This window comes from Apus apus, chromosome 6, assembly GCF_020740795.1.
Source record: "Apus apus isolate bApuApu2 chromosome 6, bApuApu2.pri.cur, whole genome shotgun sequence".
In the NCBI taxonomy this organism is placed as follows: Eukaryota; Metazoa; Chordata; class Aves; order Apodiformes; family Apodidae; genus Apus; species Apus apus.
In genome coordinates, this window is record NC_067287.1 from 16,938,562 (window position 1) to 16,958,128 (window position 19,567).

General features: G+C 63.7%; 1 protein-coding gene across 4 annotated transcripts in view; it reads left to right on the forward strand.

The window, feature by feature from the left end:
• SPEG (striated muscle enriched protein kinase) overlaps positions 1 to 19,567 on the forward strand; it is a 38,863-nt gene that overhangs the window by 14,593 nt on the left and 4,703 nt on the right. For 3 of the 4 annotated variants that reach the window (XM_051623039.1, XM_051623038.1, XM_051623041.1), the window contains 30 exons: positions 736 to 2,258; positions 3,130 to 3,273; positions 3,916 to 4,098; positions 5,685 to 5,896; positions 6,179 to 6,267; positions 6,463 to 6,641; positions 8,775 to 9,035; positions 10,263 to 10,421; positions 10,545 to 10,734; positions 10,869 to 11,098; positions 11,258 to 11,377; positions 11,769 to 11,873; positions 11,996 to 12,202; positions 12,335 to 12,458; positions 12,861 to 13,033; positions 13,471 to 13,583; positions 13,799 to 13,967; positions 14,049 to 14,142; positions 14,494 to 14,694; positions 14,852 to 14,912; positions 15,111 to 15,188; positions 15,346 to 15,518; positions 15,624 to 15,650; positions 15,893 to 16,045; positions 16,251 to 16,293; positions 16,390 to 16,458; positions 16,654 to 18,829; positions 18,932 to 19,084; positions 19,160 to 19,276; positions 19,359 to 19,526. In XM_051623039.1, the coding sequence (XP_051478999.1) occupies positions 736 to 2,258; positions 3,130 to 3,273; positions 3,916 to 4,098; positions 5,685 to 5,896; positions 6,179 to 6,267; positions 6,463 to 6,641; positions 8,775 to 9,035; positions 10,263 to 10,421; positions 10,545 to 10,734; positions 10,869 to 11,098; positions 11,258 to 11,377; positions 11,769 to 11,873; positions 11,996 to 12,202; positions 12,335 to 12,458; positions 12,861 to 13,033; positions 13,471 to 13,583; positions 13,799 to 13,967; positions 14,049 to 14,142; positions 14,494 to 14,694; positions 14,852 to 14,912; positions 15,111 to 15,188; positions 15,346 to 15,518; positions 15,624 to 15,650; positions 15,893 to 16,045; positions 16,251 to 16,293; positions 16,390 to 16,458; positions 16,654 to 18,829; positions 18,932 to 19,084; positions 19,160 to 19,276; positions 19,359 to 19,526 (7,694 nt within the window). The remainder of the gene's footprint in view (positions 1 to 735; positions 2,259 to 3,129; positions 3,274 to 3,915; positions 4,099 to 5,684; positions 5,897 to 6,178; positions 6,268 to 6,462; positions 6,642 to 8,774; positions 9,036 to 10,262; positions 10,422 to 10,544; positions 10,735 to 10,868; positions 11,099 to 11,257; positions 11,378 to 11,768; positions 11,874 to 11,995; positions 12,203 to 12,334; positions 12,459 to 12,860; positions 13,034 to 13,470; positions 13,584 to 13,798; positions 13,968 to 14,048; positions 14,143 to 14,493; positions 14,695 to 14,851; positions 14,913 to 15,110; positions 15,189 to 15,345; positions 15,519 to 15,623; positions 15,651 to 15,892; positions 16,046 to 16,250; positions 16,294 to 16,389; positions 16,459 to 16,653; positions 18,830 to 18,931; positions 19,085 to 19,159; positions 19,277 to 19,358; positions 19,527 to 19,567) is intronic. The other variant, XM_051623040.1, reaches the window with a different exon arrangement.

Sequence of the window (19,567 nt, forward strand, 5' to 3'; positions counted from 1 at the left end):
GGGGCTGTGCGGCAACCTGGGACACCTGCTGGCAAGGCTCTGCCACCTGAAGTTCCCACCACACAGGGGTGGCAGCAGAGGCCAGGGACATGCTGCCTCCTCAGGACCTGCTGACATGCTCAGAGCCCTCATCCCTCCCCATCACCTCTGGTCCCCGTTCCTGCAGGCCTGGCTCCTTCAACCTCCATCCTCCCCCTTTTTGTTTTTGAGGCTGCTTGCTCCACCAGAACTCATCTCCACCTTATGATTTCTGCACCACAAATGCTCCTCTGGGGGAAGAGGGGTGGGGGGAGGCACCTGCAGCAGCATGTGTGCAAGGGGGATTGTAGCCTTAGGGACTCCCTTCACTTTGCAGAAGATCTGGCCTGTGTCACACTGCCCTGGCACACCAGGGCACCTTGGCAAACTGGAGCACCCCTTGGGCCACAGTCCTGGGTGGGGCCTTGCTGGATATCCCAGCATCACCCCAGTGTCCCACATGGATACACTTGGGCAAGTGGACACCCTATGTCACAGCAGCCCAGGACTCATTCAACCCAGCTGGCTCCTGGTCATCTCTGGGTGTCCAGACTCACTCACCAGGGCCCCTCAAGGCTCCTCAGGCCTGGGGCTGCCCTGATCACCCACACCCTTTGCAGTGCCCCGTTGGGCACCATGGTGTGCGTTGGGAGCAGGGATGCAGCCAGGTGGTGAGAGTGGGCTCTAAGCCATGCTCCTCTGTCTCTTTCCCTGCAGCAGCATCCCTCAGGGGGCCTACCGGAGAGATGACCCAAACAGTCACCCCGTTTCTCCAAAGCCTGGTACTGAGCCTCCGAGGTCCCCTGCAGCCCTGCCACTGACCACCAAGCCACCCATCCTCCGCTCGCCATCTCCTCGCACTGGCCTTTCACCCACGGGCACCACATCCCAGCCTGCCCCTCGTGGCCCTGGCGTCCCCTCCTTCGCACCCGTGACCCCCCGCAAGAAGTCCTCGGTGCCGGCTGAGTACCACGACACTGTCCCTGAGGAGTACGAGGAGAAGATCAAGAAGCCCAAGTCCTCGGGGCACTCACAGGGCAGCACGCAAGACTCCCGTCCTCAGACACCCATGAGTGACACCTCTGGCCGCATCTCCATCCGGGCATCTCCCAAGCTGGTGCGTGCTGGCTCCAGGATCTTCGAGAGGCTGCAGTACTTCGAGGAGCGGCGGAGGAGCCTGGAGCAGGCAGACAGCTCCTTTCCCGCACATCCCGGCCTGCCCTTGCGCAAGACACGCTCCTTTGACCAGCCCGGCTCTGGCTCACGCCGTGCGGGCACACCGAGCAGCTCACGGGAGGATGTCCGGGAAGGCGGCCACTGGGAGCCGGGCAGCACGGCAGCGAGCCGGCGTCTGGCCTTCCGGCAGAAAGCTGCCTCCTTCGATGAGCGCGGCAAGTTCGCCAGCCGTGTCTACGCCATCGAGCACAAGTTTGCAGAGGAGCTGACACGCATCAAGCGGACGGTATCCAAGCAGCAGCTGCGGCGCTCTCAGGAGCTGTGCAAAGCAGGGCTGCCCCCGGCACCCTCGCCCCCAGCGGCCAGCGAGCCCCCTGCGCCCCGCATCCCCCGCACCCCTTCCTCACAGGGTACCAGTGGGCGCAAGGGTCTTCCACCAAAGACTGTCCCGCCAGTGGAGAGCACGCACGTGATTCAGCACCTGGCACTTTCCAGTGTGGCACTTGTGGGATCCGATGGGGAGCCAGAGCCAGGGGGACAGCGTGGGAGGAAAGCCCCAGTTCGGGGCAGCACAGCAGCTGGCCAGCCCACCCAGGTGGAGGATGTTGGTGCCAGGAAGGGTCCACAGCAAGAAGGCACTGGGGAAGTGAAGAAGAGGGAGCAGTGGCTGTTAGCACAAGCCACCTCGCAGGGACGGGTGGCCCTTTCACAGGCAGGTCCTGCCGGAGGCAGCCCATGCCCAGACGGGAGCCCCGCTGGAGGAGCCCGTGCCCCCGGGGCGGTGAGTGAAGCCCTGGCTACCCGGCTGGCTGTGCCCCAGGGGTTGTACCGGTGGCCAGAGGCACCAGCTGAAGTACGGTTCCTGCCCTGGGCGAAGCCAGGGATGGACCAGGAGGCTCGCCTGGAGAGGAGCTGGGCAGGGCAGCACGGCACAGGCAGGGAGGTGGAGAGAAGGCAGACGAAAGTGTCGGAGAAGAAAGAGAGTGGCCGGATGGCTCAAGAAGGCAGGAGCACACGGAGCAAGGGGAAGGGGCGCCGAGCCAGGCCCACCTCTCCAGAGCTAGGTAGGGCTTTCTGCCCTCCTTCAGGCACAGAGCTGGCTCAGTCAGCCCCTGAGTGGGATAAGGGACCCCCAGCCTGCCCCTGGGAGGTGTGGGGAGCCCAAGTTGTGCCAGAGAGCACAGGGGTGGGGAGGGGGGACATGGCTCATGTGGTGCGGGAAGGACACAGGGTGCTGACCTCTGGCACCTAGCCCAAGGCTGGTCCAGCCCCCAGGGCACGGGACACAGGGCACCCGTTGCAACTTGTCCTGGCTGGATCATGCTCAGTGCTCCAAGCAGAGCGTACAGCCCAACATCCCCAGGGGATGCTGTGGTGGTTTGGCTGAGGGAGAGGTGCCCTGTCCATCCCAGCATGCAGGGTTGAGACCAGACTTCAACCAGGCTGGGAGCCCCTTCCAGGCTCTGCTCTGGCCGGACCCGTGCCAGGCCCACGTGCCTGAGGCTCCTGGCAGAGTCCCAGGACCTTTCCCTGTGTTCTGGGGCCATGGGAAGGGAGGGAGTTGAGAGACTGATGCCGATGTGGCAGGGCAGAGCAGCCAGCACCCTGTGGGGAGCTGGGAGGAGTTCGCAGTGAGGGCTGTGGTGGGCTATAGAGTCCTCTTCCTTTCCACACCCTGCTGTTGCCTCATCCCTTATACTGTATGGGCACCCTGCCTCATCCTGCTGCAGGTACTGTGCCGTCGTGGCTCCTGATGTGACCCTTTCCTCCACTGCACAGCCTAGAGACACTCTAATGCCCTAGCAAGGGTGTAGGTGGTGGCAGGCATGGGCAGAGGGTTGCAAGGCCCCTGCCCTGCCTGCATGCAGCCTGGCATGGCACAGGACCTGCTTGTTCCATTCCACTGAGTCATGGGGCCCATCTCTTCCTGTCCAGAGTCCTCTGATGACTCCTACGTCTCAGCGGGTGAAGACCCCCTGGAAGCCCCCGTCTTTGAGATTCCCATCCAGGACATGGCAGTGGCCGTGGGGGCGGAGGTGCTGCTCAAGTGCATTGTCACAGCCAATCCCCAGCCAGAAGGTGAGCATCTGTGGAGCTGGGGGGGTCAGGCAGAGGGGCTCTCTGCATGTCCACATCCCACCCACTGAACCATCCCTTGAGGGCACCTGAGCTGTGCAGAGTGGTACATGTAGCTCTGAGCTGAGTGTCTCACGGAGACACTGCCCTGCCTCTCCCCAGGCGGGAGTGAAGTGCCTGGGCACTGCCGGCTAGGCCAGGGTGCAGGCAGGTTGTGGGGCAGGGGGTTTGCTGTTCCCCTGTGCTGGGCCACTGGCCACTGTGGGCAGGGAGGGGTGATGCTCTGATCTGCTGTTGGCACAGCTCAGGTGGTTTCCCGGGGGCAGGGCCCCGGTGCCCGGCTGAGGACTGATGGGCTCCGGGCTTGCTGTAGTCAGATGGCGGGCAGGGGCAGCTGGCGGCAGCCAGAGCCAGGACCTGCCGACAGAGCCGGGCGGGAAGGAAGAGGCTTTGATTCCAGCCTCCACTGGAGGGCAGGAGGATGCCAGGAATTGGAGAGGGGCCGTGGGAACCCAGGGCCGCTCCCCGTAGCAAAGGGGTCCCTAGGCCAGGCAGGGGAGCCTCTGTCCTCATCGGGATCTTGCAAAGACTCCCGGGCAAGCTCGGGTTCCCCTGCCCAAGGGTGACCCTCTCCTCTGCCGGCAGTGTCCTGGAGGAAGGACGGGGTCCCGCTGCGGAGCAGCACGACGCGGCCCATCAAAGCGGAGGGCGAGCGTCACACCCTGCTTGTCCGGAGCGCTCGGGTAGCCGACGCCGGCCTCTACACTGTCACGGCGGCCAACGAGGTGGGGGCGACCTGCTGCAGTGCCATCCTCAGCGTAAGGCCCGGTGAGTGCCGGCGGCGGGAGCCACGGGAGCGGAGAGGGCGGCGGGGGGGCCGGCGCCGCGGCAGGCGGGCTGCCAGCTCGGCCGCTGCTGCCACTGGGAAGAAACCGGCTTCCTTACCCTACAAGGCTCTGTCTGAACCAAAGCAGCTGACGTGCTGCCGGCAAGAGCAGAGGGATCCTGACGTGGCGGGGGAGCGGGGTCAGGCTGTGAGCATCACCCGCCGCCCAGCAAGCAGCGCAGTGTCCGGCCTCCCGCCCACCTGCCCTGCTCGCCGCTCTCTGCCCGCGGGGTTACCCCTGCCTGCCCTCCAACCTGCAAACCATGGGGGAACCCCTGCCCTCCAACCTGCTAGGCATGGGGATACCACTGCCCACACAACCTATTAGCTGTGGGGACACTCAGCCTGCCCACCAAGCTGCCAGCCGGGGGGTACCACGCCTGCCCCTCCACCCGGCTGGCCGTGGGGATACCCAGCCCGCCACAGCCCCATCCCGGGAGCGTCCGTGGGTAGCGTGCAGAGGAGGCTCAGAGCTGCTCTGGGAGCTGGAAGCACCAAAAAAAGAATACTCGCTCGGTGGTGCAGCGGGGCTGTACACCGGGCAGGGCAAGCCGGGGACACAGCGCCGGGGGCAGGGGAAGGTCCCCGTAGCCCCCCGCCCCGTGGTGGGCCCTCCCCCGCGCTGCTGGCCCAGCCCCTGGGGCCGGCCGGCCCTGCGGCGGGGAGGGCTCAGCAGGCCGGCGGCGCCGCTGGGGCTGGAGACGAGCCCGGCACCGCCGCACCGGCCCCGGGAACGGCGGCTCGGCGGTGCGGCCCTGCCCTGCCCGGCGCGGCTCGGCTCGGGGCGGGGGCTGCCGGGGCCGCGCTCCCGGGTGAGTGCGGGGGGATGCGGGAGGGCGGGCGGGCCGGTGGGTGGGAGCCGGGGGTCGGGTCCCTCTGCGGGGGCATAGCCCTCGCCCTGCAGCAGGCAGTCCGTCCGCTTCGCCCTGGTAAGGGGAGCGGGGGCGTGAGAGCGCTCCGGCAGCCGGGCTAGAGCGGGGCCAGCACCCCCTGCGCGGCGGTCGGGCCGTGCCAGCACCCGGCGTCCCTCGCTGCTCCCCACCTCGCACCCCCTCGCCCCGGCTCCCATATGCATCCCGCACCCCGCCTGTCCCCCATCCCGGCCCCGGGTGGGCTCCCCGCGCACGGGCCCGGCCCCCCGGGGAGCCGACAGGCGGCCGGCAGGGCTGCCAGCGGAGCGCAGCTGCCAATGTCACCTTCAGCCCTCGCCGGCTCGGGGCAGGGACAGCCATCCCGGGAATCTGGGCGGCTTAAGGATGGGAGCGCGGGCTGCTGCGTAAGAGCCACTTGAGCCCTGCTGTCGCCTTGCGGGATATCGCGTCCCCTTATCGTCCCGTTGAGTGCTCCTCACCCCCTCCCCCTGCGCGGCCCCGCACCCCTTCGCTGCCGGCTGCTGCTGAGCTGGAACGTGGCATGGGATGGATGTTCCCAGGCACTCTGGGGGTGCAGGGTGGTGGGGAGGGGTGCTCTGACTCACCTGCCCCGCTCTGGCTGCTACCAGCTTCTTATTCAGCCTCTCATGTGCTAGCCCCGGCTGTGGAGCGGCATGGGAACTTGGCACCCCCCCTCGGCCAGGCCAGCCCTATCACCTCTGATGAGGAGTACCTGAGTCCCCTGGAAGAGTTCCCTGAATCTGGCACCCCTCAGCACCGACCGGCCATGAAGCTGCAGCCTAGAGCCGAGCATGGGGCTGCCCACAGCTCCCCAGAGAGTACCTTCAAGGCTGCACCCACCTTTGAGGTGAGATGAACCCCCTCCCTGCGACCTGGCACCTTACAGTGTTCTGTAACCACAGCCCTGGGGTTCCCAGAGCCAGGAGGTGCTAGGAGGTGCCAGCACAGGCCTTCCTACCCCCTGATCTGGGGTGCTCCCAGCACATGGACAGACTCCACCCCGCCAGCTTCCTTGGTACTCCAGGGCTTTTGATGTGATGGGGGACACATAGCCTTGGGTGCAGTGGTGAGGATGCATGGCCCTGGTTGTTGGTAGGTTCTTGCTGCTCTCTGACCCCTGCTTTCCCAGGTGTCCCTGTCAGACCAGTCAGTGCTGGAGGGGCAGGATGTCAGCATGAGCGTCCGCGTCCGTGGGGAGCCCAAGCCCATCATTTACTGGTGAGTCCTGGTGTTTGCTGGGTCACAGCTGGTCAGAAAAGGAGGGGAAAGGCAAGGTGACCTTCCCATCTGGGGGTGGGAAGCTCAGAGCTCTGGTCCTGAGCAGGGTTGGGGTTTGAGGAGAGCGGTCATTTAGGGACAGCCAGGCTGGGGATTTAGGGCCAAGTGTGATCATGCCATGTGTGTCCTGAGCAGGCTGAGGAACCGGCAGCCAGTGAAGTATGGCCGCCGGCACCACGCAGAGGCGGAAGGGGCGCGGGGGCTTTTCACGCTGCACATCCTGGCGGCGGAGCGCACTGACACCGGCTTCTACACCTGCAAGGCCGTCAACGAGTATGGCACCAAGCAGTGTGAGGCCAAGCTGGAGGTCAGAGGTAAAATCCCCGGGCTTGTCCCCCTGGGCCCAAGGGGCCAGCTGGCTCCAGTGCCCTGCATGAGCTGTGTGGGGGGAAGGGGCCACTGCAGACCCCCCCTCGGTGGTGCTGCGGAAGAAGGGGACGAGCCAGCCTGCCCTTTCATTCTGCAGCTCAGGTGGGTGCAAGCTGGGAGCAGGAAAGTGGAGGTACATGTCTGGGGCTGCCCAGAGAGGCTGACCCTGCAGCAGAGGGTAGGCTGCCCTGCTGCCCTGTCCGTGCCCCTGCTGTTGATGTGCAACTCCATGGCCCTGGGTCCCACCACCCAGCTGTGCAGAGCCCCCGCTGGCCTGACCAAGATCCCGCTGCTCCCTGCAGCCCAGCTTAACCTGATGTCCCCCCACATCCCCATCCCTGGGGCTGGGTGTTGCCCCTGGTGGCACAGGGAGGCTTTTTGCCTTTGGTGGCCCTGCGGGGCACGTGTTCCCCCACCGTGCTAACAGCTCCCTCCCTGCCCCAAGCAGCCTGCTGGATGCGTGCCAGGCACAGGGCAGCGTGGAGAGGTCCCTCTTGTCCATTTCCAGCAGTAGCCCGTATGCATTGGTCGGAGTTCCAGCCCTTTTCTCTTGCTAGCTCTCCCCAGTCCTGCTGTGGTCCTCCCAGGACCCCAACATATGTGTGCAAGTGGAAGCGGGGGCAGGGAGCGTGGGACTGATCTGGTAGCCAGGCTCTGCCTGGCATCCCCCAAGGCTAGGGAAGGAGCCTACAGGGACAAGTGTTGCTGCCTCCCTCCTCTTACCCTTTGCTGTGTGTGCCCTGCTCCCCCCAGCCCTCCCTGCTGATGGCTGCCTGAGCACCCCAGGCTGCTCCCATCCTGCCCTGGCCTTGGCTGCACTGCTTGTACCCTGCCAGGACCCCGCTCCCAGCCTCTGGCAAAGCGCAGCGGCACGAAGGTGGGAGCAGGAGCCAGCCCAGTGCCCCACAGTTGACAGGAGCTGGGCTGCGGGGGCAACAACTGAAGCCCCGTCCCCTCTTGGGGGGCTCAGCAGGTGGCTCTGTGCCCTGGTGCACGCTCGCACCCCTCGTCCCGGCGCTGGCGTGTGCCTGCGTGCGTGCCCGCCCCATCGCTGCTGCACTAACCCTTCCGCTTGCTGACTGCGGTTTTTGTCTGTATGCAGGGGGAGTACGATAAGGGGGTGCATCTCTCAGAGCCGTGGCCGCGGGGCTCTTAGTTGGACACCTCTTAGGCAGTGGACCTCACCTTGTGTTATTACCTTCTGCTCCATCCGCCGCCTCGTCCTGGACGCACCGCGGGGACGCGCGGGCCCTCGACTGTGGGCAGGGGCTCACTGGATGGTTGGGGGAGGCGTAACTGAGGCGGGGGGGGAGTGGGGGGAGCGGCAGGGGAGCACCAGGCACCCCCTCAGCCAGGCCAGGGTGACCGTACAATGCTGTCTTGTCTCTTGCTCCATCCGTTTGTCCCTGTCCACGTGTCCTGCTGCTCCTCTCCTTGTTGCCCAGGGAGGGGGAGCAGGGAGCTGAGCCCACAGTGGCCATTGTGCCAACCAGGGCTGTAGGGAAGGGGCTGCGGTGCAGTGGCAGTTCTGCAATGGTCACCTCAGAGCGCAGGGGACAGGAGACCAAGGGGACCCTTGCAGGGGAGCACCCTGACCCAGCTGCAGAGGGGAGGGACAGCACCAGCCCCTTTGGCTTCACAGCAGCCACCTGAGTGCTGGCCAGGCCACCATGAGATGTCCCTTGCAGCCCCAGGGCTTGGGGTCCGCCCGGAGCATCCCCTAGCTCTGGGTCTCTTCTCCCTGGGGAGGGGGCTTGGTGGGGGGTGGGCTGCAAGGCTGTGACCCTTTTTTTTGTAGCTCTAATAAAATCTGTTTGGTAAAGTGCTGTGTGGTGTGTTCCTGGCATGGACACCTCCCCTCACCCCCGGTCCCTTCCCTGCCTCAGCTCTGCTTTCCACATCTCGCCCCCCATTCCCACCCTTGCCTGTTGCACTCCCTGCCCACTGCACCGGGCCCCCTCCCTGCATGTTCCCCCTGCCCAGCATGTTCTTTCCTTTCATCCTGCCACTTCTCATGGTTGCTTTTCAGTTGCTGAGACGCGTCTCTCTTTCTTTCTCTCTCCCCCCTTCCTGGGCAGCTCGCCCTGAGTGCCAGTCCCTGGCCATCGTGGTTCCCCTGCAGGACGTGGTGGTCGGGGCAGGGGAGCTGGCCCTCTTTGAGTGCATGGTGGCTGGCCCACCAGACATGGACGTGGACTGGCTTTCCCGGGGCCGGCTGCTCCAACCCGCCCTGCTCAAATGCAAGATGCATTTTGATGGGCGCAAGTGCAAGCTGCTGCTCACTTCCGTGCATGAGGACGACAGCGGGATCTACACCTGCAAGCTCAGCACTGCTAAAGGTAAGTGATGGTCATGCAGCTCCCTGGGGTGAGTCTCAGTTGGGGCTGCTGGACATGGATGTCCCCAGCCTGTCCCTTGGTTTGGGGCTTTGGTCCCCTGGGATGTGGTTGTGAGTGCTGGAGGTGGGGGCTAAGGGAGTGGTTGCTGCCTCAGGAGCTGGGAAAGCTGGCATGCATCAGTCCTTGGACTCCAGCACCCTGAGCATTGCAGCCCTGTCAGTCCACACAGCTCCTCTACTAGCATGCATTTAGCTCCCAGAAACGTGGGGAGATGCATTTGCCCTGGAGCCCAAGTGTCCTTGTCCCCTGTGCCTCCGGGCATCCAGCTCTGGCACTGATGTGTCCCTGCTGGCCTGGGAGGTGGCAGCAGGGGTGGGGGTCAGGTCTGACCACCCGCTTCCACTAAGATATCACTGGTGGCAGCTGGGAAAGGTCAGTAGGACCCATCCTCTGTCCCATCGCTCCAATTCCCTGTGCCTGTGCATGCTGCACACAGCCTCTGTCCCATGCAGGGACAGGGGCAAAGGTCCCTTTCTCATTCCCCAGCCTGCCTGAATAGCCCCTCAGCAGTCGACTGGGCTGTGGTGGGTGCGGGGGGCAGTGGCACTCCCAGCACCCTGCAGCTGGTGCCTGTGCATCCCTCGATGGGGGAGGCTGTATGCTTCTGGGAATTTAAGAGCAGCAGCAGTTTTGGGTGCAGGGACGTGAGGCTGTGCCAGAGCATGGTGTCAATCCCTGCCTAGGTGGCTGACCACATCATCACTGTGAACCAGTCCTTGTTGCAAAACCCCCCATCTAGAGCATCCAGCTGTCCTCATGTTGCCCCTGGATGCTGTGTGTGCTGGCACTACCTGCTTCAGTATCACTGCCCTGTCCCAGGGGCTAGGCCAGTTTTGACACCCTGGCCCATGAGATTACAGGGAACCCCCCCATCCCACCTTGTTGCTGGCTTCTGTACTGCTGGCAGGGGAGGAAACAGGCACCCCGCTGCCAGCAGAGCCCAAGCCCTGGGCCACAGGGACCTTGCTAACACCTGTACCCCTCCTGCCACATGCAAGGAATGAGTCTGGCACCCAGCACACCCGGGCTCAGCCCTTGCGGTGTGTGGGGTAGCTCAGCTGCAACCACATTGGCTGCTGGGAGTGCAGACAGAGGTATTGCAGGCTGCCTCCTGCCAGGTACACACGTGTGCCATGCAGGCCTCACCCCTGCCCACTCTCCTTGCAGATGAGCTGACCTGCAGTGCTCGGCTGACAGTGCAGCCCTCTGTGCAGCCGCTCTTCACCCGCAAGCTGGAGGACGTGGATGTGGTGGAAGGGCGGACAGCACGTTTTGACTGCATGATCAGTGGGACTCCCCCTCCGGTGGTTATCTGGACCCATTTTGGTAATCCCCAAGCCTGGAGAGCTTTCCCAGGGCCCTGCAGGGAGGCCTCTCCCATCCCTTTGTGGGCTGCACCCAAGGGCTCATGCCTGGCTGGTGCTGATGCTGGTGCGTGTTTCCATACAGGCAAGCCAGTGCAGGAGGGGGAGAATGTGCGGATCCAGCAGGACGGGGGGCTGCACTCACTGGTTGTTGTGCATGTGGGCAGTGAGGATGAGGGGCAGTACACGGTGACCGCCAGGAATGCCCATGGCCATGTGGAGTGCTCTGCTGAGCTCTATGTGGAGGAGCCACGGCCATCTGCTGCCTCCCAGATGTAAGAGTCAGGGGTCTCCAGGATCTGCATCCCCTCTGGGATTTGGGGGAAAATGCGCTTGTGCAAAGCCTGAGTGCTGGGGCTGGGCTGGGGGGCACCATTTTCCCACCACAAGCACATGTGGGTTCTTGCAGCTCCAAGCTGGAGAAGATGCCATCCATTCCAGAGGAGCCAGAGCAGGCAGAAACAGAGACAGAGTGTTTCACCATGCCCGATTTCCTGAAGCCGCTGCACAACCTCGACGTGGTGGAGTCCAAGGAGGCTGTGCTGGAGTGCCAGGTGGCTGGGATGCCCTACCCCTCCATCACTTGGTTCCACAATGGCTCCCGCATTGACAGCACGGATGACCGCAAGATGATGCAGTGTAGGGCTCCCCGCTGCCCTCCCCTCCCCCTTGGGGAAGGGGAGACACCCTGGGAGGAGGCAACACCCTCCAGACCTTCATGCCCCATGAGGCAGGGAGGGGAGTTCTGCACCACTTGGCTAGTGGAATCTTACCTGTGTCCCCCTGTCCCCCCATCAGATAAGGATGTCCATCGCCTGGTGTTCACGGCTGTCACCCACGCACATGCTGGTGTCTATAAAAGTGTCATCGCCAACAAAGTGGGGAAGGCCACATGCTACGCACACCTCTATGTCACTGGTAAGCAGCAGTGAGCACCACCAGGGGATGTGCAGCCACTCGCTGCAGCCCTACCAGGCTGGGGATCAGTGGCCCTGTAGCAAGGTCCTAGGATGACAGGATCCCAGGGCAGTTCAGGTTGGAGGGGACCTCAGGAGGTCTCTAATCCAACCTGAATGTGGGGTCAGCTGTGCAGTCCTCATCTTGTGTGGTCAGGATCCATCTCTGGACCCCCAGGTCTCACACAAGACTTACTGGCAGCATCAGCCCCACAGAGGCTGCCAGGCTGAGCCTCCACTGGGGAACCAGTGAAGGTCACTGGCCCCATCTGTCCCCTCCAGCCCACATCTCCAAGGGTGTAAGGAGCTGTGGCTGTGGCCATGATCACACCTCTGCCTGCTTCCCCATGCAGATGTGGTACCAACACCTCCAGATGGGCCTCCCACCGTGGCCTCAGTGACAGGCAGAGCCATCACACTGACCTGGAATAAGCCCAAGTGGCTGGACACTGCCATAGGTGAGGGGGCTGGGGATGGGTGGGGGCTGAGCAGCGGGTGGGCAGGGAGTGGGTGATGCTGTGTTGGCATGCACAGGCTAGCCTGATGCTGGGGACTCTGCAATGACCCTCTACCCTTGCAGACCCTAACTCGGTGACCTACGTGGTGCAAATGCAAGTGCTGGGCACAACACAGTGGTTGGTGCTGGTGGCTGGCGTGGGGAAAACCACCTACACAGTGTATGGGCTGACCAAGGGTGCCCAGTACCTCTTCCGTGTCATCACTGCCACCCCGAAGACCAACAGCAAGCCCTCCCCGCCTGTGGGGCCTGTGCAGCTTCTGGACCGGGGTGAGAGGGGCAGTGGGGAGGGAATGGGTAGCTGGGGTGGAGGGGTCTCTGTCCCTGCTGGGGTGGTAATCTGGGCAGGGCTGGGTGATGTGGGGTCTGGAAGTGGTGGTGATGATGTGGGGCCTCTTCCAGGTCCGTACCTGGAAGAGGCTCCGGTCATCCTGGACAAGCCAGATGTGGTGTACATGGTGGAGGGTCAGCCAGCCTCCATCACCATCACTATCAACCATGTGGAGGCCACTGTCACCTGGAAGAGGTAGGACATGGCGCTGTTTCCACTGCCTGCCCCATGCCCAGCATTACCCCACAGGGTGCAAAAAGCAGCTTCTGTACCAGCTCCTTATGCAGCCTGTGGTGGGTGGGGGGTCCTTCCCTGGGGCCAGGCTCGACATACAGGCAAGGGTGATGCCCAGCACGGTGAAGAGCTGTATGGAGGCGGGGGCTTTTTTTGGGGAAGCACTGGCTGTGGGGTGTGAAGTGTTGAGAGCTGCTCAGGAGGCAGAGCTCGCAATAGGATGTGAGCTGTTTGCAGGGGCTGCAGGGCAGAAGCCAGGGCTGTCTGTGGGTCAGGAGGTGACCATGGGGCTGGGGGGTGGGAGCTCTTGATGGGACTGGGGCTGCCTGTGGGGCTGTGATGTGGCAGCTGGTGTGCCTGCAGGGGCGGGCAGGTGCTGGGGGACAAGGAGGGCGCCTGTGAGGTGACGATGCCGGACGATGACCAGCACTGCCTGCGACTGCTGCGCGTGGGCCGGGGGGCGGTGGGGTCGCTGGCCTGCGAGGTGAGCAACCGCCACGGCACTGCCTGCTGCACCCTCCGCCTCCGCCTCGCAGGTAGGTGCCCTCTTGCCCGGGGGCTGTGCCCCTCTGCTGGGGGGTGGCACTGCCCTGCGTGCCATAGCGGGGGGTCATTGCCCTACAGGGTGGCATTGCTTCTCAGTGCTCCATACTCGTGTGCCATGGGGGTGCTGCTCTGTAAGGTGGTAATGCCCCATGGAGCTGAAAACCCATGAACCATGTGCTGACACTGCTGACTGGTGTCCTATACCCATAGCTGACTTTTCAGAAGAAGTGTCCATATGTAGTAGGTAGATGCCACCCCACCAGTGCCCCATGCCCACGTGCCATGAATGGCACCACCCTACAGTGCCTCACACCAAGGGTGAACTGCCCCACAGAGCTGCAGGCACATGCGATAAGTGTCCTACCCTGTAGTGTCCTGCTCCTGTGTGGCACTGTCCCATGGCGCCCCATGCCCCATCTCTTGGCAGAGGCACCACGCTTTGAGTCCATCATGGAGGACATTGATGTCCAGGAAGGGGAGACGCCACGCTTTGCTGTGGTAGTTGAGGGAAAACCGCTGCCGGACATCATGTGGTACAAGGTGGGCTGGGACCCCTTCACCCCCTCCCTGACCTACAGCCCTCCCCCCTCAATCCACTCCCTCCACTGCCTTACCTGGGTCACTGCACTGGGGGTTTGGGGTTGTTTTCACTCGCAATGATGCAGGATGCACCCCATGCCCCAACCACAGGGAAAGGGTGGTGGGAGCTGGTCGGGGATGGGACAGGACTCCCCTGATGCCCCTGCTACCCCCAGGATGGGGTCCTCTTGGAGGAGAGTAGCCACCTGAGCTTCGTGTATGAGGACAACGAGTGCTCACTAGTGGTGCTGGGTGCCGCTGAGCCTGACAGTGGTGTCTACACCTGCACAGCCAAGAACCTGGCCGGGGAGGTCTCCTGCAAAGCGGAGCTGGTGGTTCGATCAGGTATGACTGGCCGTCCCCTGGCCCTGAGGAGCAGAGGCTGGGTGCCCTCTTGCCCCCTGCCAGCACCTTTCCTTCCCCCAGCCCAGCCCACTGCCGATGCTGCCATGGAGGAGGATGCGCTGCATAAGGCACGACGCCTGACTGATTACTATGATGTGCATGAGGAGATTGGGAGGTACGGGGCTGCTGGCATGGTGAGTGGCAGGGCACCCTGGGCGCCACAGGAACAAGGGTGCTGGAGCCAGGCTGCATGCTGGGGCTCTGTCCATCAGTAGTGAGCTCCATGGTATGCCAGATCCTGATGTGCTGGGGCTGCTCTCAGCCATCATTGGATGCCCTGGTGCCAGCACAAGGTGGGGAGCTGGGGTGGCCGGGGCAAAAACAGGCCTGAGGTGGATGGTCCTGGAGCCTTGCTGGGGCTGTGGGCAGCTCCCTGTGGAGAGGGCACCTGCCCCAGCTGCTCATGGAAGGGGTGGTCTTCTGCTCCCCCGCTTTCTTATTCCCTCTTGCCCTTGCTACACTGCAGAGGGGCTTTCTCCTACCTGCGGAGGGTGACAGAGAAGAGCAGCCGGATGGACTTTGCTGCAAAGTTCATCCCCGGGAGAACCAAGGCCAAGCAGTCGGCACGCCGGGAGCTGCACATCCTCTCGCAGCTGGACCACGAGCGCATCGTCTTCTTCCATGATGCCTTCGAGAAGAAGAATGCCGTTATCATTGTCATGGAGCTATATCCTCTGGGTTCTGCTTCAGGAACTCACAGCGCTGGGGATGAGGGAGGTTTTGGGGGGGATGGGTGGGCAGAGCAGGTGAGAAGGAGCTGGGTGCCCAGGAGGGTGCAGGGCATGGTGAGACATGGAGTTTCTGTGTTCCTTGACTGGGCCCAGCTGTGCTGAGGAAGAGCTGCTGGATAGGATGGCAAGGAAGCCTTCAGTGTGTGAGTCTGAGGTGGGTGAACCCTAGGGGAGGGAAAGTGATGGGGGAGGGAAGGAGCCTGGGGATACTGGGGTCTGTCCCAGCCCAGGAATGTGCAACATTCGTTTTATCAGGCTACAAGGCAGCTACAGCCCACACCCTTTGCTGCATAGGGCCACAGTGGGGCTGACCCACACTCAGGGAGATCACCCTCTCTCTGCTCTCTTGCAGGTCCGGTCCTACATAAGGCAGGTCCTGGAGGGGATCTGCTACCTGCACCAGCACAGAGTCCTGCACTTGGACATCAAAGTGAGTGTGGGGCTCTCTGGGCCCCTCCCACCCCACACCTGCATGGATGGGCTCCTACCACACTGCAGGGGGCTCAGTCCTGCTGTCAGGGGACATCCCTTCCCTGGGCGAGTCCCCACCTTCTGCCAGCGTCCCTCTGCCTCACACTGTCCTGTAGCCAGAAAATCTCCTGATGGCGGATTCGAGCAGTGAACAGGTCCGGATCTGTGACTTCGGAAATGCTCAGGAGCTGACTCCCGAGGAGCCACAGTACTGCAAGTATGGCACCCCCGAGTTCGTGGGCCCCGAGATCGTCAACCAGAGCCCTGTCTCCAGTGTCACAGACATCTGGTAAGGGTAGCCCTAGGGTGGACACTGGGCTCCCTGCTATGTCAGGAGGGACTGGGCACCATGGAGGTCTCATGCTGTGCAGTAACCATGGTCTCCTCTCTGCAGGCCCGTGGGGGTCGTCGCCTACCTCTGGTAAGTGAGTCTGATGGGCTCCCACTGGAGGGACCCCCTTCCTGGCCCCTTTGCCAGCTGCAGTGCTGGGGCTGCAGCTATGCACATTAGTTCTTGCAGATAGCCTCCTCCTTGGCTGCTCCCACCTCTGCCCTACCTGTGGCACTGGAGCTGGGGTTCGGGGTCCTGTCCTTGGTCCCCTGTACTTGCCCTGCTGTTCCCCATGTTCCCCTGGCCCAATGACAGTGTCCCCTCCTCTGCAGCCTGACTGGGATCTCACCCTTTGTGGGAGAGAACGACAAGACAACGTTGATGAACATCCGCAACTACAACGTGGCCTTTGAGGAGAGGATGTTCCAGGGGCTCACACGGGAAGCCAAAGGATTTGTCATCAAAGTGCTGGTCAACGACAGGCTGTGAGTGCTGTGGGGTTCCCAGTCCCCATCCTGCCGGTGTGAGCCTTGTGCTCGAGGAAGGGTGGGGACCCCTGTTCTTTGGGGTGCCCAAGGGCAGGTCAGCTGCACAGCCCTGCGAGGGTGCAGCAAGGGCAGCCAGAATCCCCTGCTCCTCTCTGGGCTGGCCAAAGCCCCCCAGTTCTCACCCAGTGACCTTGATTCACAGGAGACCTAATGCAGAGCAGACCCTGGAGCATCCCTGGTTCAAGGTGAGTCTGGACGAGAGACTCAGTGTCCAGCGGCAGTGGGGTTCCCCTGGGCCTGCTGTAGGCTCCATGGGACACCACTGTCCTCTTGCCCTGCAGACGCTGGCCAAGGGGAAGGTCATCAGCACTGATCACCTGAAGCTCTTCCTCTCCCGTCGGAAGTGGCAGGTGAGGGCAGGAGTTGGGGCTGGAGAAGGGGCAGGCGGAGCTGTGTTCTGGGCAGGATGGGGTGCTGTGTGCTGGGCAGGGCAGGGTTCTGGGCAGGGTGGGTGATGTGCTGGGTAGGATGGGGTGATGTGCACTGGGCAGGATGATGCTATGTCGCCTGCCTGGGCCTGATCCAGCCCTTTCCACTGGCTGCAGCGCTCGCAGATCAGCTACAAGTGCAACATGGTGCTGCGTCCAATCCCAGAGCTGCTGGAGGACACGTCCAATCACCTCTCCATTGCTGTGCCCCGGCACCTCAAGGAGTCACCAGCACTGTCATCCTCCTCAGACTCAGATGACCTGGATGAGCTGCCTTTTATCCCCATGCCCCACCAGATGGAGTTCTCTGGCTCCCGCATGTCACTCAATGAGATCCCTACGGATGATGAGGCCATTGGGCCACCTGAGGGGCCATGCCTGGAGGGTGTCACACCAGAGGACATCTCTGCCATGGAGTGGCAGAGCCAGCGTGTGGGGAAGCCTGGGGTGGCCCTGGGGAAGCGGCCAAGGGGCACTGGTCCACGACGGCCATGCACAGAGGTGGAGGCACCTGGCTCCTCTGACGAAGAAGCCCCTGAAGCCCAGAAGCGGCCAGAGTACCCCCGCAAAGCCATGAGGAAGGGCTCAAGCCTGGAGTCCCCAGGAAGCACCCGTAGGGGAGAACTGAAGAGGGGTGGCTCTGCCGACAGTGCCCTGCTGATCCAGCAACCCCCAGGGAAAGAGGAGAGGACCGAGGTGGGCCGGGACTCCCGCCAGGCCCTTGCCAAGGCAGCGTCCATGGAGCTGCCACGGCGGAAGGGGGTTTTGGGGGAGGATGATCATGCCCAGCGCCTGGAGCTGATGCGCCAGCGGCTGCTGCGGGGCAGCTCTGGAGACGGCAAGGTCAGTGGCCTGCGGGGTCCCCTCCTGGAGACCCTGGGGGTTGGTCCTGAGAAGAAGGTCCCACGGCCAACCCGGTTGGAGCCACCCGCAGTGCCGCGGCTGGTGCGGGCGGCCTCCAGTGAGGCCACCTCGCCACGCCTCCTCCACACTGAACGCCGCCTGCAGAAGAGCAGCTCCTTCAGCCATGGGGACGCCGAGCCTGTTGTCCGGCACCGCCGCTCTGGTGCACCCCTGGAGATCCCGGTGGCCTGCCTGGAGGCCCAGCAGCTGAAGGAGTCTCCTTCGCTCTCAGCCCTTTCTGACACCCGGCCCCCAATCTCACCGGACACACCTGGCTCACCAACACCCCCTGTGGTAGAGATCACCACCCCCCAGGTCCCCACTGTCAAGGCTGCCTTGGACAGGAGGCATGTTCCAGAGGAGCGTGGCCAGCCCAGAACCACTATGGCTGCCACCACCACAGGGAAGAAGCCCATGGTCAGGGTGCAGGAGGAGAAGACACCCACCAAGGCTGCTGGAGCCAGTGGGGAGGGGGCTGCCAGGATGGGAGCACCCATCCCACTGCAGCCCCTGGCCGCTGGCACCCAAGCTTTCAAAATGTCTTCCTACGCCAAGGTCATGCAAGCCATGGGAGCTGTGCGAGATGAGGAGCCAGCCACTGAGGAAGCCCCCCAGCCCCCACCCGCCACCCCTGCTGAGCCACCTGTGCCAGCAGCACCAGCACTGAGGAAGGAGGCAAAGCCCACCAGCTCCTCTAGTTCCCTGCTCATCCAGGACATCGACTCAGAGGAGGTCTTTGAGGCCAAGTTTAAGCGGGGCCGGGAATCATCACTCAGCCGGGGGCTGAAGCTCCTCACCCGCTCCCGCTCCGAGGACCGACACCTGGCCAGCCCCCTGGCCCCTGATGAGGGCATCTACCGTCCCACACCAGCCGGCGTGCCCCTGGAGCTGCGCAGGGACCAGCCCACTGGGCTGGCAGCCAAGTCCAAGTCAGTGCAGGACCTGCACGAGGTGGAGAAGGATGGGGGCTTCCTCCGGAGGATGTCTGTGCTTCTCAAGCGGACCCCACCTGCCGAGCGGAAGAAGAGCAAGGGGGAGGATGGAGGTGGTGAGACCCCATCCAGCAGGCGCCGTTTTTCCTGGAGCCTGGCCCGGGGCAGCTCCAAGGAGCGGAGGGACTCAGAGAGCCTCAAGTCAGAGTCGGGGGGTGGCGGGGAGAGCGAGTCACCAGCGGTGGCTGTGCGGAGGAAGATCAGCGCCACAATGGATCGGGTCTCTGCACGGCTGCGCAGCCTGTCGGATGAGCGGCCGGAGGGCGAGGGGTCCGGGGAGCTCCGCCGCACCAGCTCCGAGGGGGAGAGCCTGCAGCCGGGGCTGCCCCCGGCACCCGCACCCTCCTCTGAGTCCCTGCGTTCGGAGGGCAGCACCCACTCCTCTGCCTCCACCAAAGGTGAGCGCTGAGGGGGGTTCCTGCCGGCACCCCGTGACCCAGCTGCCCTGGGCACAGCTGCTCCGGCTCGGCCCTGCCCTCAGATGCCCCGCGTGTCTGCAGGCGGGGGCGAGGGCCAGAAGCGGTCCCGCTGGGAGCGCTGGGGACTCTCACGGAGCAAGAAGGAGAAGGTGGCCTCGCAGCCCAGCATCCCTTCCAGCCTGCTGCGGGAGGAGGGACCCACCGCCGGCCGGCCCCACACACCCAGTGAGTCGGGTAGGTGCAGACCTGGGACGGGATGGCGGGTGCCCATCGCTGTCCCAGGCTGAGCACCCCCACTCTTCTTTTCAGATTTCCCCCCCATTTTCCACATCAAGCTGAAGGACCAGGTGCTGCTGGAAGGCGAGGCGTTGACCCTCTGCTGCCTGCCTGCTGGCAGCCCAACCCCCAGAATCCTCTGGATGAAAGGTGCAGGAGCTGCCTGTGCTGCCCCCGTGGGTGGGCACCAGGGGGACAATGTCGCATCCCTGTTCTCTGCTCCCTCCTGCAGACAAGAAGTCCCTGCAGCCAGACAATGCACTGAACGTAGTCTCCTGCAAGGATGGCCGGCAGATGCTCACCATTGCCAAGGTCTCCAGGAAGGATGCTGGGCTGTATGAGTGTGCAGCTGCCAACGCCCTGGGCACAGCCATCAGCTCCTGCACGCTGGCTGTGGCACGTAAGGAGGCGAGGGGGAGGACGCCCTTTGGGGAGAGAGCT